This window comes from Entamoeba dispar, genomic scaffold (genome assembly GCF_000209125.1).
Source record: "Entamoeba dispar SAW760 scf_1105229462189 genomic scaffold, whole genome shotgun sequence".
In the NCBI taxonomy this organism is placed as follows: domain Eukaryota; phylum Evosea; order Mastigamoebida; family Endamoebidae; genus Entamoeba; species Entamoeba dispar.
In genome coordinates this window covers 41481-58968 of record NW_001855068.1, presented here as the reverse complement: position 1 = coordinate 58968, position 17488 = coordinate 41481, and the positions used below count along the sequence as shown (strand labels likewise).

Here is a 17488-nt window from a genome sequence, read left to right as displayed (position 1 = left end):
AAGTTAATAGACAATATGAAATACGATAATGATATGAAAGGAATAAAAGAAGAGATTAAAGATATTCAGAATGAAAGAGCAATAGACCGAATTAAAAGAATAGAAAATATTTATAATAGAAAAGAAGAGCTAATAAGAAAAAATGAGTTTATTAGAAATCATATAAAAGAAGGGATATCACTATTAAATGAAATGAAAAAACTTTACCAAAAAGTTGAAGAAATAGAATTAAATAATTATATGATATTAACAGAACAAATTAATGGTATTATCTCAAAAGTAATTGAAACAGAAAAAACAAGAATCAATGAATTAATTCTTGAAAACCAATTTGAGAAAAACAAATTGCTAAAAGAGTTAAAAGAAAAACAAAGTGAATGGGAGAAAAGAAGAATTAAAATAAAAGATGATATTTCATCATTGGACATCATTCCTATTAAACAACTAAAACAAACCAAACCAAGCTTGTTAACTGAACAAATAGATCATATAGAAGAATGGACTAATAGAAAAGTAGGAAATATACTATTTGATTCTGATATTGATAATTGGGATGTTAATACATCAGTGTTTGATAAAAGAATAATAAATAAAGAACATATAACTATCGTTATTGAGGATGAGGATGGAAATAAATTTGGAGGATATGTTAATTCTTATATTAATACAATTGGATGGATAAAAGATATACAGTCATTTGTATTTTCATTAGAAATAAAAGGTAAAAAAAAATAGAGTAAGAAGATTTAATATTAAAGATTCAAGAAGGGCATTTGATTTTGGGAGTCAATCAGATGATTATTTGTTTGGATTTGGAATTGGTGATATTATAGTTTTTAAAGAATCTTATAAAACGTTGTCAAGTTGTAGTGCTTGTACATTTGATTATAAAGGTGTATTAAATGTACGTTTTGGAGAAAACAGTTTCATACCAAAGCAGATTATTGTTATTGAAATGAAATGAAATTTATTTTGTTAATTTTTATCATATCTAAGTAAAGGAACAAAGATCAAAAGAGAAAATACAAGAAACAGAATAATAAGAGAATAACCCAATATTAATGAAGAGTCATGAATAGTAAAAAAAAATAATAGAGAATAAGTAATTTGTACCATCTGAGCCATAACTTTTAGTATAGAAGTTATCTTACAATAATTGTAATTTTAAAATGACTGAATCATTCTATTTATTGTCTTTATTATAGTATTTTTATAAACTATTTCAACACATCACCAGTCAATAATAGAATAGAAGTAAAGACATAAAACAAAAGATTGCTGACATCATAAAAGCACAGAACAAAGTTTAATAGATCTTAAAATGAATAGTTCTAGAACATATAAACTAAGAAGAAATTAAAACCAAAAAAACTAACAATACTCACATTTAATAAATAGGTAATAATGATTTTTAATATAAATGAAAAATGGATATGGTAGTATTGAAAAATTTTAAAAGAATTAATAAAAAGAAGATGTTTAATTATGTAATTAAAAAGTTCAATTTAAATTATTTAAGAATAACAAGAATTACTGAAATATCTAAAAAAAAGAGAGATGATGAAATTGTATTGAAAGATATTCATTCTTAATTAAGAGGTCATTATATATGTAATAATTTAATTGTTAACAACCAACGAAATAAGATAACTATTATCAAAAAAGAATAAGAAAGTATATTGTATTATTGGTGTTATGATAATTTATAAAGACAAAAGAATAAACTAAATAAATTGAATATAAAATAAACAACAATAATGAATCATAAAAGAATCAAATTAAAAAGAGAAAATAAGAGTTAATAAAGAAACAATAATTAATAAATAAATAAGAATAAAATTTTAGAAATATACAATGACAAATATTAAAGAATTAAATAGAAATAAACCACACACATAACACTACTAAATTTATACTAATTCAAAATACTTACATATCTATTATTTATCAATTTTTATTCTTCAGCAGATAAATGATAGAGTTAAATGAAATAAAAGAAATTTGAGTATTCTTTTAAGAGAAAAGTAATAATAAAAAGAGGTTCTTCTTTTTTTTTTCGAAAAACAATTGAATTAACAATAGGAATAGAAAGGATTTGTTATAATTAAGGTATTAGATAATGAATGAAAAAGGAAGTTAGTTTGTACTATTACTGATTAAGAAATTTTGAATGATTCCAAGAGTTAATAAATCTGCATTAAATAGATTTTCACTTCCAATATTATTTTTAATATAACCATTTGTATATCGAGTTACTTTTTCTAAACTTTCATCTTTATCAATAAACACACAAAAATAAATATTTTTATTTTGTGTTTTTGTTTTAACAGTTGTTACTCCTTCTATTCTTTTAAGATTAGTAGTGAAGTGTTCAGAGATTTGATTGATCAAATTTATATTAATCATATATAATATTATTACCACTACATTTTCTTTTTTAACATTGGTTATAACTTCTGTTCCACTCTCTTCATTAAGGTCAATTTCATATTCTTTTGTTGTGTGAATATCTCGTTCTTCTGATGTAACCGATAATTGTTGTTTATTTTCTATTAATTTGAGTTCCTCTAGAGATGGTTTAGCACTTCTTTTTTCTCGAGCTTGTAAAACAAATGGTGCAGAATAATAAGGTCCCCCTGGAAGTCCATTAATGACAAGACAAAGACGACTATGGTGATGACTTCTTGAAGAAGAGCAATAAGATTTACATTTATTGAATGTATATTTCTCTAAACCATCTTGTGTAGTTATTGGACCAATTTGATTTTGATCACAATGATCTATTTCAATTATTCTTCTATCTGATTGGCATATTCTACAACTTTTTACTTCATCATTTAAATGACTCTCAATAATACTTTCTTTATGACAAGTAGCAGACATAACTGCTTTAATTACATCTTCAGGACGAAGATGATTAATAATTCTCCAATCTTCAGAAACAGTAAGTGTAAGAGTAAATGAACGAAATCTGTAAATTGTTTGACTAGACAAAGCAATTTGAGGTGGTTTAATATTTTTTGCATATAAATGACTTCTTTCAGGGATTTTACAAGAATAATTATTTTGATATGGGTCAGAATGTCTATACATAGGATAGCCATGATTTGGATAATTAGGAGGAATGTTGAGAAATGGATACATCAGAAAGAATTTGAAATTATAGTTTTGATTTTTCAACTTTTTTTTCATTGGAGTTATTTATCAAAATTTGTTTTTATGTTTTTTATTATTTTGGAGTATTTTCTCTTTAATAAAGACAGTATTTAAATATAAATTATTCTAAATAATGTAATTCACCTTTATGGAGTTCCATTGAAAATATAAAATGAAATTTATCCCATTAATAAAAGATAACCAAAAATTATTTTTATTCACTTTTTTATTTATTCTAAATCCTATCTCATTGAAATTTTGTTTTGATAGTAGTTGATTTCTTTGTAATTAAACTCCCTCATATATTTATTTAAACTTTTATTATTAATGAGAAAAAAAAAACCATAACTAAAACAATACTTAAACTACTTGTATTAAAATATCAATAAAAATCTGTTTTTCTACATCATTTTTGTTAATGACTTAATTAAGGTTCTTATTAAAGACTAACCAATTCTGTTACTCTTCTTTCTGTACACAAATTATACTTTTTTTTTAAAATTAACTAACAACACAAAAGTAATCTTACAATGAATATTTCTGTATGAAGACAGTATGTTTAAACTATGTTATTTAAAATAATTAAATGAGAGTATTAATAAGAATAAAGAAAATAATAAAAAGAAACTAGATGAATAGAAAAAGAGTTGTTGAGTCAATGACAAAAAGAGTGTTCATAAAAATAAAAGATTAGTTTTGTATTTTGAAAAGGAATAGAAGAGAGAATGGACTGTGAGAATAGAACTTCATTTATTTCATAAAATAAATAGAAAAATTAAAACCAAAAAAAAAAGGTAATAAAATAAACCATATAAATTAAATAGAAGAGAATTAAAGAAAATATAAACTATATAATCACTGTAACTAAAAAATAATTTAAAAATTGAAATGGCTAAAAGAGAAAATAATTTTATCTTTGGAGATACATTAGGAGAAGGATCATTTGGTGCTGTTATTCTTACTACAGATAAAGATGATAATAAACAATATGCAACTAAAATTCTTGACAAACAACAAATTATAAAATTAAAGAAACATGCAACAGTAAAAAGAGAAAGAGATATTATGTCAATGTGTCATTCACCATATATAGTTAAATTATTTTATACATTTCAAAATCCAACATCATTATGTTTGTTTAATTATTTAAAAAATAAAAAAGTAAATAATAACCTGTAGTTTATGTTTTAGAATTATGTCCTAATAGAGATATGAAATATTATTTTATTAAATATGGTTCTTTTAGTGAAAAAGTTACTCAATTTTATATCTCTGAAATTACAATGGCATTAAAATATCTCCATTCATTAAATATTATTCATAGAGATCTTAAACCTGAAAATATATTACTTGATCGTAATATGCATATTAAAATTACAGATTTTGGAACTGCTTGTGTTCAAACTCCAAATGATCCTCCTAGAAAAAGTAGTTTTGTTGGTACACCTGAATATGTTGCACCAGAAATTATTAATGGACAAATAGGTTTTAGTAAAGCAGTAGATATGTGGTCACTTGGATGTATGTTATTCCAATTCCTTACTGGAGAATTTCCATTTAGAGGAAAAAGTGATAAATTAACATTTGATGCTATTAATGCATGTGCACCATCTTATCCTCATAATATGCCAATTAATGCAAAAGATCTTTGTCAAAAATTAATGGTACTTGATATGAATAATAGAATTGGTGTAAAATCACCTGATGAGTTATTATCTCATCCTTTCTTTACAGGTATTCAATTTGATTCTCTTCTTCAACAAACACCACCACCATTTGAAGCAGGAATGGCTATTCCAAAAATTGAAGATTTTACATATCCTGGATTATTAAAAGAAGGTGAAAAAGTTATTTTATATCGTACAGTATATAAACGTAAAGGAATTAGTAATACTAAACGTGATTTAATTTATACTGACCTTCCTCGTCTCTTTTATTGTGTTTCTAAAACTCCTAATATTAAAGGTGAAATTCCTCTTACTAAAGATACTTCTTATTTCATTAAAAGTGGTGCTCAATTTATTATTAGAGTACCTGGTAGAGATTATCAATTAGAAGATTGTCTTGGAGATCCTCAAGTATGGATTAATGTATTTGATGCTACTTGTCATAAATGGAAATAAAACTAATTGCATATTATTAATGAGGTATTCATTTACTATTTCTTTTTATATTTATTATTCTTTCCTAAAATGTTAACCAAATGAAACTTAGAAAAAAGATAAATTTTCATTTGTTTTTATAATGATTTTTTTATGTCATTATCTACTTTCTTTTTCTGTTTCTTTTTTTATTCATTATTTGTTTTTGAAAACTTTTCTTTCTAATTATTCCTTTTAAATTTAATAAGTATCATCATAGACATTGTAGAAAATATGATAACTATATAGAAGATATTTATAGAACATAAATGTTGAATAATTTTGTTGTATTAAATTGAGTAGAAAGATTTTGCAATGCAATTCTCCTTTCAATAAAAAAAAGAAATAAATTAGAGTGAACGGAAATACTCACAAGCTTTATTAAAATAAAATTGATCTACTCCCATAGCAGGTTCAATTGGACGAATTGTGTTTTTCATTTGATGATCTGAGGCATGTAATATTGAAGAAATTCCAGATAAAGCGTAGTTAGTGTGATACAAGTCAGGTTTTTTTGAAGGCTTATCTCTATATCCACCGTCTTTATTTTGAGAAGCTAAAATAATGTAATCAAGAAGTTTATCAACATTAGGGAAAACAGGAGATGCTTGGAATGTTTTAGAATACTTTTTCAGAATACCAAAAATAGATGCCTGCCAAAATGTATAGCAAGCATCTACTAATTTGTTGATTCTTCCATCAAACCCCCCTTCAATTGGCTTTTGTCTTTGGACTAACCATCTTAATAACTTATTAATATCTATTTCATCTATTCTACCTAATAAAGCTAGTGCAGCAACAGCACAGTATGAATACCCTCCATGAGCCTCACCTCCTGGACATCCAGAAAATCCTCCCTCATACGTTTGACATTTTAATAACCACTCAGCAACACCTTCTTTTAAATTATCGTCAAGAATATTTAACACATATGCAGTAGATATTGCACAATAACAAGCTCTTGTATCAATATCTCCTGAGTCACAATTCATTTCAAAAGAACCATCAGGAAACTTTCTAGAAATAAGAAAATTGTAAGTGTTTTGTCTATTGATTAATTGATAAGCACTCATCGTTCCAATGTCTATCATTGCACATATTCCAGAATAACAACCTGCAACAATTGGAATAATTTGTTGTGACCCTCGTATTACACCATCTGGAAGTGTTATTAATCTTAAGGCTTCAGTATATTCATTCAAATATTCATCTACATTATATCCAAATAACCTTAATGGATTAAGAGACCAATACAATATCCATGGTGTTGATGAATCTAATGACTCAAACCCTGATGGAAGGGGTTTATGAATAGATAAAGTTAACCATTTAATATGTACTTCTGGATTAAATGAATAAGTCAAAAAATTATGTCTTATAATATATCTTGTATATGCCTTTTCTTTTTCAACAGTATTTTGGCATTCATATTGGTCTCTAGAAGTAACACTTTCTACTTCTACTTCTTCAATATCCATTTATTGTTTATATTTTTAAGTTCATTTTTTGAATTTAAGAAGTTTTTATTGAATTTAGTTATTTAAAAAATCTAAAAAAGAAGATTAGATCTTTAGACATTATTCATAATTCATTATGTTAAGTCATATGCTTTAATATAATACTTTCAACACTTAGTTACTATTATCCTTTTTACATTCTAAATAATAAAAAGTAAGAAAATGTTTTAAACCATCAATTTTTATTTCCACTCATAATTTTAAACTAAAAACTAAAAAAAAATAATTTTAAGAAACAATGATTAATATTTTCAATTTAGGAATAAAACACTGGATGATAAAAATATTATTTGTAGTAGTTTGTTATTTTATTACATTTTTCATTTATAAACAATAATTGATTATAGGTTCTTGATATTATTATTTATGGACTTATATTACAAAGTATAAATGGTTATAAGTCTTTAATCTTTTTCAATGAACAACCATTATTCTATTATCGAGGGATATCATTTTTCTTATCACTAATGGTAGATTTATTAATATTATTTGTTGGAGTATTTTCTTTATTAATACTTCTTCTTTTAATTGTCAACGTTCAACAACAAAGGTGTGGGGATTGTTTTTTGTGATTGTATCTGTTTTCTCTTTAATTGGGACTTTAACTACATTAAATTTTGGAAAAAATGAAGTCGATATTTTTATTAAAATGGATAATAAAAGTATTTTTGAAATAGAAAAAGAAAATACTTGTTGTTTGGACCTTATAAATCCAAATTGTGGATGTTTTGAATTAGAAGGAACATTATCTAAAAAATGTCAATATATTAAAAGTGAATTGATTTGTTCTTTTGAAACAATTCATTGTAGAAAATGTCTTGACCATTCAAATAATGTATTCTTCATTTCTTCTATTCATAACTGCATACAAAATATTGCTTTATTATTTGTGACTTTGTTTGTTTGTAAAGAATGGTATTTAGATTCACTTTTAAATCCTTCTCAATCTACAATTAAACAATACTAATTTTAAACTACTTGTTTTTAAACTATCTCGTTTCCTTTTTTCTCATGTCAATAACAAATTAAAAGTCTATGCTTTTTTTCATGAGAAGCTATTTCTTCGACAAATAGAAGACATGCCTCAAAGACAAGATTCAAAGTATGAATTAAAAGAAAAATTAAAAAATGGAAAAAAACCCTGAAGGGTTCATAAAGGAATCTATTGTAACGAAAAAATGGACTAAAAAGTTTTCAGTTAAAAAAGATCAAATGGCATTAAGAGCTGAATATGAAAATAGTGCTGATATTGGAGTGTTCACTAAACTCACTAATAAATATTGTATTACTGCTCCAGGTGGATCATCAAGCTACAAAATTATTGAACAAGAAGTTTCACCAAAAATTCCATGTGTAGAAGCAACTATTGGTGGATTGAGAATTATTGGAAGATTAGCTGTCGGTAATAGAAAAGGATTATTATTACCAAACACTTGTAATGATCAAGAATTATTACATCTTAGAAATTCATTACCAGATGATGTTGTTGTTCAACGAGTTGAAGAAAGAATGTCTGCATTAGGAAATTGTATTGCATGTAATGATTATGTTGCTCTTGTTCATCCAGAAATTGATCGAGAAACAGAAGAAATTATTGCTGATGTTCTTGGAGTTGAAGTATTTAGACATGCTGTTGGAGGAAATCCTCTTGTTGGTACTTATTCTGTTATCACTAATAAAGGTGCAATGCTTGCACCAAACACTACTCAACAAGAACAAGAAGAAATTGGTACAATTCTTCAAGTACCTTTAGTTGCTGGAACAGTTAATCGTGGAAGTAACTTACTTGGTTCTGGTATGATTGTTAATGATTGGTGTGGTTTTGTTGGTATGGATACCACAGCTACTGAATTATCAATTGTTGAGGGTATTTACAAATTACGTAATGAAACAGATGTCCAATTTGCTTCAGTAATGGAATTAATGAAATAGTTAATTTGGTTACTAGTGTTCTTCTAATTGATTTTTTGTGAGAGTGTTCTTATATTTTACCTTTTTATTTATGATTTTTTTTCTTTGTTCAATTGTTAATGAACTCTTTTTTAAATACTTTGATGAACGTGGTATTAAACAGACCTTGTTTTTACTTTTCAGGTTACATACTGATTCTTGACTAGACTGAGCAAAGTTTATTCAAGTCCCTTTTCTTAATCATTTTTTTTAATTTACTGAACTAATAAAAATTACTTTATAGTTATTACAACAAATGGCAACACAACAAAAAGTTGACACTTCAAGATGGGTTGTTATTTATCCGGCTTATATTGATGGTGAATTAACTATAGCTCAAGGAAGAAAAGTTTCTAAAGAAATTGCAGTTAAACAACCAAATGTGTTTGATCTCAAAAAAGCATGTGAAACATTAAAAGTTAATTTTGCTCTAGAAGTTTGGATTTATATTTTTTCTTTTCGACAGATTATTCATACTATTATCTGTCTTTTCATTTCATTCTAGTTAATTAGAAAAATATGATATTTAATAATAGAAACAAAGATATTCACGACAACAATGGGTTATGGGAAGAGTTCGTATTCAATTAAAAGATGAAAATGGAGTTGGTATTACACCATTTAAAAATCGTTTGTGGTGATGAATTTTTTCATTTAGGAGATTAAGAGTAGAAACTCAAATTTTAGGAATTACTTTAATTCGAGCTGTTGCAGAGTCTGTGAAAAGTGCAAGAGAAGAAGCTGCAAAAGCACAACCAACAAAGAAAGTTGGAAAGAAATAATAAAATTCTCATTTTAGTATCAGTTGATTAGTTTCTTTAAAAGATTTTTTTAGAATTTAACAAACAAAAAAGAAAAAAAATAATATACTTGACAAAAAAAGAAACTGAAAACTTAAAAAATATTTAAACGACTTATGAATTCTGAAGAAGATTTTCTTTTTAATGAAAAACAAAAAAGAGATGGGTGTTTTTTATGGGTCTTAGTTCAAAGTTTCTTCTCAGAAATATGTCAAAAAATATCAAATTTATTATTTGGAACAATGTTACATGCTGATTCTATAGACAATAATATTATTATCTTTGATGATGAAGATATTTTAGATCTTAGCAATATCCCTAAGAATTCTAATAAATTCTTAAATTATTTTGACCATGATGAGTTAATTAATAAAATAATGAAATATAAAGTCAAAAATGGATCAAATGCAGGATATAGTATTGAACAAATTCTTCAAAGTAAAAACCTCAATGATTTAATTTTTGATTTTGATACATCTGATTATTATGTACATAAAGTTTGTTTATTCTTTTTCTTTTTAATATTAAAGGATTTTATTGGTTTCAATAATTCTTTCTTTAAGAAAAAAACCAATGAAATGATTTAAGATTTTCTTTGAAACAAAAGAAAAAAGTTTTGTTTATTCATATTCTAGATGTATGTTTTTAACGAAAAAAAAGATTCTCATAACTTAATTTGTCAGTTATTCCTTCGTGTAAATGGTAAATTTAATGTATCTAATGCAAAAAAAATATCAACTCCAGATTACATGAAAGAAGCTTTTGAAGAGGGAAATAAATTTATGAAAAAAAAGTTAGGAGGACATGACTTAGATTTAACAATCATTGATTGGTTGAGGCTCCAAGACTATAGAATTCAACCTAAGAAAGGAAGTATGGTCCTTCCTGGTCAAATTCATCCAGGACTTGGAATTGGTCATGAGATTGAAGAAATGTTAATGGACTTCATTCAACAAAGAGGAAGAGATGGTCCTCTTAACACTCCAGAACATTGGCACAATGCTTATATGTATTATAACTCTTCTCATTTCCATTTCCTTAATCCTGCATTCGAAGGATTTTTCAGGTCTATTAATGAGAGTATTAGAAAGGATATTGAAAGTCATAGACTAACAGGAGTTGCATGGGCTATTGCCCAAGGAAAATTGTATCACAGACAAACAGGTCAAAAAATTAAATGGGCTACATTAGAACAAGTTTGCCCAATTTCTCGAAAGATGCATAATTACTTTGGACAAGAATATATAGATATTGTGATGAGAAATTATCATCCAAAAGACTATTTTATTGATTGGGATGATGAACAAACAAAAACGAAGGCGATTACTGGCAATGAAGAAAACAACAGTCAACTCTATAAAGAAAGCTAGTTAGTTCTTTAATGTCTATACAAAGTATAGCATAAAAATATTACAAATAAGTTTTAATATGAAAAAAATCTAAGACATAATTGTATTTTAATTCAATTACATTTTGTTTTAAAATCTTATTAAAATAAAATATTCTGTAAGAGAATAATTTATTACTCTTTATTTACTATTAATTTATTTTTATTAATGAGGTTGAATATAAATTCGTTGTTTTTTTAATCAATGTTGTTTTATATCATATAGTAATTTAGAAATAATGATTTATTATGCACTAAGCTCTAGGATTAGTTCAAACATTTTAAATATAATTTATCATTTTTATCAAAGAAAATATTGAAAGTTACAAAGAAAAAGGGAAAATATAAATTGTTTATAAAATTATTCCTTTATTTTCAACTTTTTAATTTGTTTCTGATTTCTATGAACCATATGTATTTTTAAAGGTTCTTAAATATTTCTCTGTATTTACTTAACTTATTTAAATTTTTGTTAATTAGTTGCAACGAAATATTCTCAACCAGTTTCTTGATCAATAAATAGAATGTTTATTTTTGTACATTATTATTGTTCAAGTTTTTTACAAGCCGTATTTTTATTTATTTCAATAAGATTGAATAAAAACAGTTAGACATACTACTTTAAATGATGATAGAGTTTATATCTATTAGAAAATGATGACCACTCTCTCTTTTGTTTATAACATTATGTTTACCTGTTCATAGAAAAAAATTTAGATATTAGATTATAGAATTTTAATTTTAAAATATAAATGTCTTTGTCTTATTCTTTTGAATCCCAGTGTTTGACTTATAATATATTTTAGGAGTATTTATTTCTTTAATAAAGCATTATAAAATTAAAAAAATAGAACAGAAAGTACAATCAATATTATTAAAAAATTTAGAAATATTAACGACTTATATGTCAAAAAAATTTAAATATGTACTAATAATTAAAGGATGTTATTCATAGTATAAAGTTAATACAATTAATAATATACTTTCAAATAAAAAATTATATAAATGAAGAAAAAGAAAGAAGTTATTTAGAATGTCCTAATAATATTAAACAATTATTATAAATTACTAAATTTACGAGATTGATAAACAATAGAAAAGAGTTAACATTGTTCAATAGAAAAAAATATAGAAGTGTTTCAGAAAAATAATAAAATCAAAAAGTAAGAGAAGTAAAAATGTAGTTTTGTAGAGACAGAAAATATTAATTTGTAAAAATAGAATTTAAATTATAATTGATTTCCAAATTTTTTATTAATACGAGAAAAAAGAGTTATCCATTGTTTAGTGTTAGTTAGATCAAAAAATGTATCAGATACAGAAGTTTCAATTTGTTTCATTGCTTCATCACGTTCTTCTGTCTTCATGAATTTTTTTGAGATGAGTTCAGAGTTTGTAGTAATTTCAAGGATATCTGGGTGTTTTAATTGAACTGTTGTTGTGTCATTAATTTTTAAAGACTGTTCAATAGTAAATGAATTTTGAGGTTCAGTTAAGTCAATAAAACTTTTTTTAGAATTATCAACAACAATAAATATAATATCATTACAAACAAGCATCTTTTTATATGACTTTCTTCTTACCATTCCATTTGGAATTAAATCAAATACCCCTAGACAAAATCTTCCTTTTATATTAATTTCTGGTTGATTAGTTAGATTTGCCCATTCATTTAATAAATCTTTTTGTTTACATCTAGAATTAATTAAAGTAGTAAAGAAATAATATATTTTATAAGCTTCTTTTAAGGCAGAATAATCGGGGTGTTTTGGGTGAGTATATTTTAGTGCTTCTTTTATAAGCATTGGATATTGCATAACTCTCATTGAAGGCTCTTGTAATAATCCACTTAATCTCCTATTTTGTAACTTACCTTCATTAACAATAGACAACACTTGAGTAGTGATTGATAATTTTTCTAACTCTTTCTCTGCTTTTATTGAATTTTCATTATCAATAACATAAATCATATAAGGACTTAAATATTCTACGCATTCCAAAAGATGGCAAGAAACATTCTTAAATACTGTATAATTTTTCATTGCATTATTCATTATATTACAAAACATTTGTGAATTTTCATTAATCTCTTGATATACTGAAAATGCTTTTTCAACTAATAAGCGATTGTTTTTACTTAGTGTTAATAATGGTTTGTAAATCTTTTTACATACTTCATTCATTCTATTACTATAACTTTCTTCAGTAGTTAAGAATTCCATTAATGCAGCTTTTCTTTTAATCATAAGTTTTAAACCAAAAACTCTTCTTGTTAAATATCCTCTAATAATTGATTGAAATGAAATTATTATTTTAGTATCTATATCTTTATAATCAATTTTACTTTGAATTGCATTGAATTTTCTTAATTGTAATGTAAGTTGAGTAATTTCTACATTTGATTTATTTGTTGAACTTCGTCTTGGTGTAGCAAATATTTGAGAAGAGTCATCAGTTTCATTTCTATTTTCATGACCCTTTACTATTAATTTATAAGGAATTCGAAATGCTTTATTAGTATGAAGTAATTGACCTGATTTAGCTAAAGACATTTGAGGTGGCATAGAACTTCTTGTTGTTTTTGAAAATGTGGTTGGAAGATTTGGCATTGATGTATATGCATCTAAACTGTTTACACTTAACATAGGTATGACTTCAGAGTTCTTTCTGAGAACCTTTTTTCATACTCTATAATTTTTATCTTGTAAAGAAGGATTGTTCAATAAAAATTCAATTTTCGAATAAGGAGTTTTTTGCTTCCTTGAATATAGTATTTTTTTCCTTATATTATGAGATATAAATCATTTATTTAACTCCTTGAGTTAAAATGACTATAAATATTTTAACAAATAACATAAGTTATTAAAAGAAAAATGTGTAAATAATATCAAACTATTTCAACCTAAAAAAAGTATTATGCATTTAAATTTTTAATTTAAAAAACTCTAAATTATACATAATGAAAGAAATAATTTTTGGGTTTAACTTTTTACTTATTAGCATATTGTGAAAGATGAATATATTTATTTAAAATTTTTACTACCAAAAAAGAAAAGTTTTTTAGTATAGTTAGAGTAACAATTTCTTTTTAGTATAATAGTTATGATACTCAATAATTTTCTTTAATATGATTATTTTTGTTTTATATGAAACTATATGATAACATAAAAATCAAATTTACAAATTTAAAAAATATAGAATTTTGAGAAATATTTTATACATAAATTAAACAATTGATCAATTATACTTTATAAAACAATTTAACAAACTAATAATATAATGTTCTTTAGTTTATCTATTTTAATACTATCGAAGTTATAAACTTAAAAAAAAAAGAATAAAACTAAAAGACTTTTTATTGGGGTGAATTTAACTCATTTATAATGTACGAAGTCATGAATCAAATCATTAACAGTTTGAGACCAAGCATCAAGACACTTATAAATGAGTTGTCTAAACGCCTCTTTAGCCTCATCATCATTTTTATCAAACATGAACATATTTCTCATATATTCAATATCTTTGGCACTTTGTAATTCAGGAATACCTGTAGCAAGCATTAACCTAAATAAATAAATAAACAATGGACCATGTTTTCTTATAATGATAAAAGCATTCATACAAATTTCTTCAAATTTAACAAATTGTGGAGCTCCTTTACCTCCAAGAACATTAGCAAAGTGTTGAGTAAATTTAAATGGTGTTCTTTCTCTTTTAACTCCAAATTTTGATTTAAAATTACCAAGAAAATGTCCAAAATCAATATGGAAGAATTTACCATCTCGAGTAATCATTACGTTGTCACTATGTCTATCTCCAATACCTAAAATGTATGTTGCTACACAATATCCTGCACATGAATAAGTAAAGTTTTCTACTGCTTCTTGGAATGTTACTGGACTTTCTGGACGGGCACATTGTTCTTTAATCCAAGTAGTTACTGCAGTATCTTTAATAACACTAAATTTACTTTTGTCCATAGCCATAATTGCTCCATATGTTTCTGAATTTTTAACAAGTTCTAACATTCCTATTTCATTTCCTGTGGCAATGCAAAGGTATGGTAACATGCATAAATCAAGACCATTATTTTTCCAAATAGCATTCATTAATCTTATCATTTGTAAAGTTAAGATATCTTGTCTTAAATCATCACCAACTTTTTGAATAACCATAATCGGTTCTCCTAATGGATCTGCATTTTCTAATACCAACATCAATGGTTTCTTTTTACTACTAAATACATTTCCAGTGTTTGGAACTGGTTTTTTAAATCTAAACCTTGCATCCAATGGTAAAGACATTTCATCAGGATATTCTAATTTTGCTAATGAACTCTTTAAATGAGCTTTCTGCTCATCTTTTGTTCCAAGTTGTTTTACTTCATTGGCGATAACAACTAATTCGTTTTGGAACGTAACTTCTTTTTCTAATTCATTTTTATATTTTCCGCATCCATTTAAGAATGCTTCCATCAAAACACCATACCTTCCAGTGACTCTGGCATCATGAATTTCTGCTTTTAAAAACCAAAACAAATTATGCCCAATTCTTCTTCTATTCTTTAATGACCTTTCCAACAAAAATGATGCTAGTGTAGAATGATGATGTAACTCAAATTTTAATGCTTGAACTAGTTGAGGTAAATACATTACTAATTGGTCATCAGTCATAGTATCAATACACCGTAAAGCAAAACCTCTTATTTGAGGGTCTGGGTATCTAAAATCTAATAACTCAATAGCTTCTTGAGGATCTAATAATGGCCATTTGCTTAATAATCTATGTAACTCATGTACTTCTGTTGGTTGGCAATAATTAACAGAGTTCAATAAACGAGCAAGGGCATGTGGATTTGTTTTTAATAAAGAATGTCTTCTTTCCCATAAACATTTTAATTCTTCTTGAGTAAATACAGCCATAGCATCAGCGTCAACTATTTTTTTAAATGCATCTAATTCTTCAACAGTCATTTTTTTTCCTGATTCTTGTTCTAACTCTACTTGCATTTCTTTTTTCTTAGTGATATATGTATCCATTCTGATTGGTTTAGTTAATGATGGAAATTCAACAACAACTTTCATCTTTGAACTTACTGCATTACAACACATAGCAATTGGATTTGGTTCACTTGCCCATAAATAGTACTGTTGTTCACCATTTAGTAAATCATTTGTATAATTAACGATTTTCGTATTCACTGTTCCAAGACATTTATCATTTTCACCAATCTTTTCTATTTGGGTATTAACTATTGAATTAGTCATATACACTGAATAAATCATTTTTGTTTCAGCTGGGAGTGTAGCAATTAATTGAATAAAAGTAAATTTCCACTTAGGAGAGGCTAATCCATTTTTAACTTCAAAAACTGTTGAATATAGTGCTGGACATAATGGCTTTTCTCCGTAATATAACTCTACTTTAAAATAACAAAGAAAATCAGTAACCATTTGTTGCTCTTCTTCCTCTCCTTTTTTTGTTTTAATATAAGAATATAAATTCTCTACAGAAACAACTTGTGCACTTAATTGGTCTGTACAAAGCCTTTGTGAGACTCTTTTTTCATCATCAAATGCTTCCCATAATTCTGATGCAAAAAAGGAATCAAGATAATTTAAGACTCTTCTTTCTTCATCATTAATTTTACATGAAAATAATCGACTTTTTTTAACTAATTCTAAATGAATTGGTTCCCCATGTAACGCACATCTTCTTATATAATCAAAATCACTCAATAACCAATTCTTTCCATTAACACGTTGTGGTACAATGTATTCATCCCATCCAACTACTTTTAAGATATATTCTGTTGGTTCATTTCCTTTAACTGCATCTTCTCCTGCTTTCTTTAATTCATGAAAAGCAGAATCAATAACCCTATGAACAAATACTTGTGGAGTAATTGTGAAAACTGCTGTAGTTTTATAGTCTTCTCCAATAATTTCAACATCAATACTTTTAATAGTATCAGGTATATTAGGTTCACTTAATGTATAAGCAAACTCGTTTTCTTCTTTTAAATTAGAATCGTATTTAGCTTCTATTTTACTTGACAATACACGTGTTCTTGCAAGTGATCTTCTAAATACAAATATTTCTTCTGCATCAGTGCTTAATACATCAACATATGTTTGTCCAATGATTCGATAATTCTCTTTTAATTGATTCATTAATTTTGCTAATGTTCCAACACTCTCATATTTTTCTGCTTGACTTCTCTCAACTAGTTCAAAAGCAGGAATAATTCCATATTCAATACATGACTTATAAAACCCTGTCTCTTTCACTTCTGAACCTTCCATAGAATCAACAATCTTAAACGGAATATTAGGAACAACAACACTATAAACTCCAGTCAAATGCAGTGTACTTTTAATACTGTCTATAATATCAAGTGGAGATACAGTAGATGAATATGTAAATGAATGTATTTCACCTTCGTGTCGAATAAACACATGAACAATAGACCCTTGTGATTGTGAATTAACTACTGATGAATGAACAGACTTTTTCATCTCAAATCTACTTAATTTT

At 25.7% G+C, this 17488-nt stretch overlaps 9 protein-coding genes across 9 annotated transcripts, besides 23 other annotated features; 5 read left to right on the top strand and 4 right to left on the bottom strand.

Annotated features, from left to right (window-relative positions):
- The first annotated feature begins 474 nt into the window (after positions 1–474).
- Positions 475–1050: a repeat region.
- Positions 1051–1445: 395 nt separating this feature from the next.
- Positions 1446–1518: a sequence feature (AT_rich).
- Positions 1519–1705: 187 nt separating this feature from the next.
- Positions 1706–1887: a microsatellite.
- Positions 1888–2136: 249 nt separating this feature from the next.
- EDI_199000 (uncharacterized protein) lies at positions 2137–3144 on the bottom strand (the record flags this gene model as incomplete). Its single annotated transcript, XM_001739459.1, has 1 exon — positions 2137–3144. One exon carries the CDS (start codon positions 3142–3144, stop codon positions 2137–2139), a length of 1008 nt encoding a protein of 335 aa, XP_001739511.1.
- Positions 2292–2312: a sequence feature (AT_rich).
- Positions 2390–2420: a sequence feature (AT_rich).
- Positions 3145–3263: 119 nt separating the features above from the next.
- Positions 3264–3291: a sequence feature (AT_rich).
- Positions 3292–3456: 165 nt separating this feature from the next.
- Positions 3457–3485: a sequence feature (AT_rich).
- Positions 3486–3731: 246 nt separating this feature from the next.
- Positions 3732–3783: a microsatellite.
- Positions 3784–3913: 130 nt separating this feature from the next.
- Positions 3914–4002: a microsatellite.
- Positions 4003–4044: 42 nt separating this feature from the next.
- EDI_198990 (serine/threonine protein kinase ppk21, putative) lies at positions 4045–5279 on the top strand (the record flags this gene model as incomplete). The annotated part of the gene is made up of 2 exons (XM_001739458.1): positions 4045–4288; positions 4336–5279. 2 exons carry the CDS (start codon positions 4045–4047, stop codon positions 5277–5279), a joined length of 1188 nt encoding a protein of 395 aa, XP_001739510.1.
- Positions 4294–4328: a sequence feature (AT_rich).
- Positions 4371–4391: a sequence feature (AT_rich).
- Positions 5280–5384: 105 nt separating the features above from the next.
- Positions 5385–5463: a microsatellite.
- A 28-nt stretch (positions 5464–5491) lies between these two features.
- Positions 5492–5621: a repeat region.
- Positions 5622–5647: 26 nt separating this feature from the next.
- On the bottom strand, positions 5648–6775 carry EDI_198980 (protein farnesyltransferase subunit beta, putative; the record flags this gene model as incomplete). Its single annotated transcript, XM_001739457.1, has 1 exon — positions 5648–6775. One exon carries the CDS (start codon positions 6773–6775, stop codon positions 5648–5650), a length of 1128 nt encoding a protein of 375 aa, XP_001739509.1.
- A 233-nt stretch (positions 6776–7008) lies between these two features.
- Positions 7009–7046: a sequence feature (AT_rich).
- Positions 7047–7052: 6 nt separating this feature from the next.
- Positions 7053–7781, top strand: EDI_198970 (uncharacterized protein; the record flags this gene model as incomplete). The annotated part of the gene is made up of 3 exons (XM_001739456.1): positions 7053–7112; positions 7162–7214; positions 7259–7781. 3 exons carry the CDS (start codon positions 7053–7055, stop codon positions 7779–7781), a joined length of 636 nt encoding a protein of 211 aa, XP_001739508.1.
- Positions 7782–7942: 161 nt separating this feature from the next.
- EDI_198960 (translation initiation factor, putative) lies at positions 7943–8746 on the top strand (the record flags this gene model as incomplete). The annotated part of the gene is made up of 1 exon (XM_001739455.1): positions 7943–8746. The coding sequence occupies one exon, from the start codon at positions 7943–7945 to the stop codon at positions 8744–8746; it is 804 nt and encodes a 267-aa protein (XP_001739507.1).
- A 274-nt stretch (positions 8747–9020) lies between these two features.
- EDI_198950 (signal recognition particle 19 kDa protein, putative) lies at positions 9021–9546 on the top strand (the record flags this gene model as incomplete). The annotated part of the gene is made up of 3 exons (XM_001739454.1): positions 9021–9200; positions 9301–9394; positions 9452–9546. 3 exons carry the CDS (start codon positions 9021–9023, stop codon positions 9544–9546), a joined length of 369 nt encoding a protein of 122 aa, XP_001739506.1.
- Positions 9547–9680: 134 nt separating this feature from the next.
- EDI_198940 (uncharacterized protein) lies at positions 9681–10934 on the top strand (the record flags this gene model as incomplete). The annotated part of the gene is made up of 2 exons (XM_001739453.1): positions 9681–10061; positions 10200–10934. 2 exons carry the CDS (start codon positions 9681–9683, stop codon positions 10932–10934), a joined length of 1116 nt encoding a protein of 371 aa, XP_001739505.1.
- A 31-nt stretch (positions 10935–10965) lies between these two features.
- Positions 10966–11122: a sequence feature (AT_rich).
- Positions 11123–11656: 534 nt separating this feature from the next.
- Positions 11657–11705: a sequence feature (AT_rich).
- Positions 11706–11818: 113 nt separating this feature from the next.
- Positions 11819–11847: a sequence feature (AT_rich).
- Positions 11848–11920: 73 nt separating this feature from the next.
- Positions 11921–11958: a sequence feature (AT_rich).
- A 32-nt stretch (positions 11959–11990) lies between these two features.
- Positions 11991–12028: a sequence feature (AT_rich).
- A 121-nt stretch (positions 12029–12149) lies between these two features.
- Positions 12150–12211: a sequence feature (AT_rich).
- On the bottom strand, positions 12181–13596 carry EDI_198930 (uncharacterized protein; the record flags this gene model as incomplete). Its single annotated transcript, XM_001739452.1, has 1 exon — positions 12181–13596. The coding sequence occupies one exon, from the start codon at positions 13594–13596 to the stop codon at positions 12181–12183; it is 1416 nt and encodes a 471-aa protein (XP_001739504.1).
- Positions 13597–13871: 275 nt separating this feature from the next.
- Positions 13872–13894: a sequence feature (AT_rich).
- A 73-nt stretch (positions 13895–13967) lies between these two features.
- Positions 13968–13990: a sequence feature (AT_rich).
- A 72-nt stretch (positions 13991–14062) lies between these two features.
- Positions 14063–14232: a sequence feature (AT_rich).
- A 93-nt stretch (positions 14233–14325) lies between these two features.
- EDI_198920 (phosphatidylinositol-4,5-bisphosphate 3-kinase catalytic subunit delta isoform, putative) lies at positions 14326–17469 on the bottom strand (the record flags this gene model as incomplete). The annotated part of the gene is made up of 1 exon (XM_001739451.1): positions 14326–17469. The coding sequence occupies one exon, from the start codon at positions 17467–17469 to the stop codon at positions 14326–14328; it is 3144 nt and encodes a 1047-aa protein (XP_001739503.1).
- Positions 17470–17488: the final 19 nt, after the last annotated feature.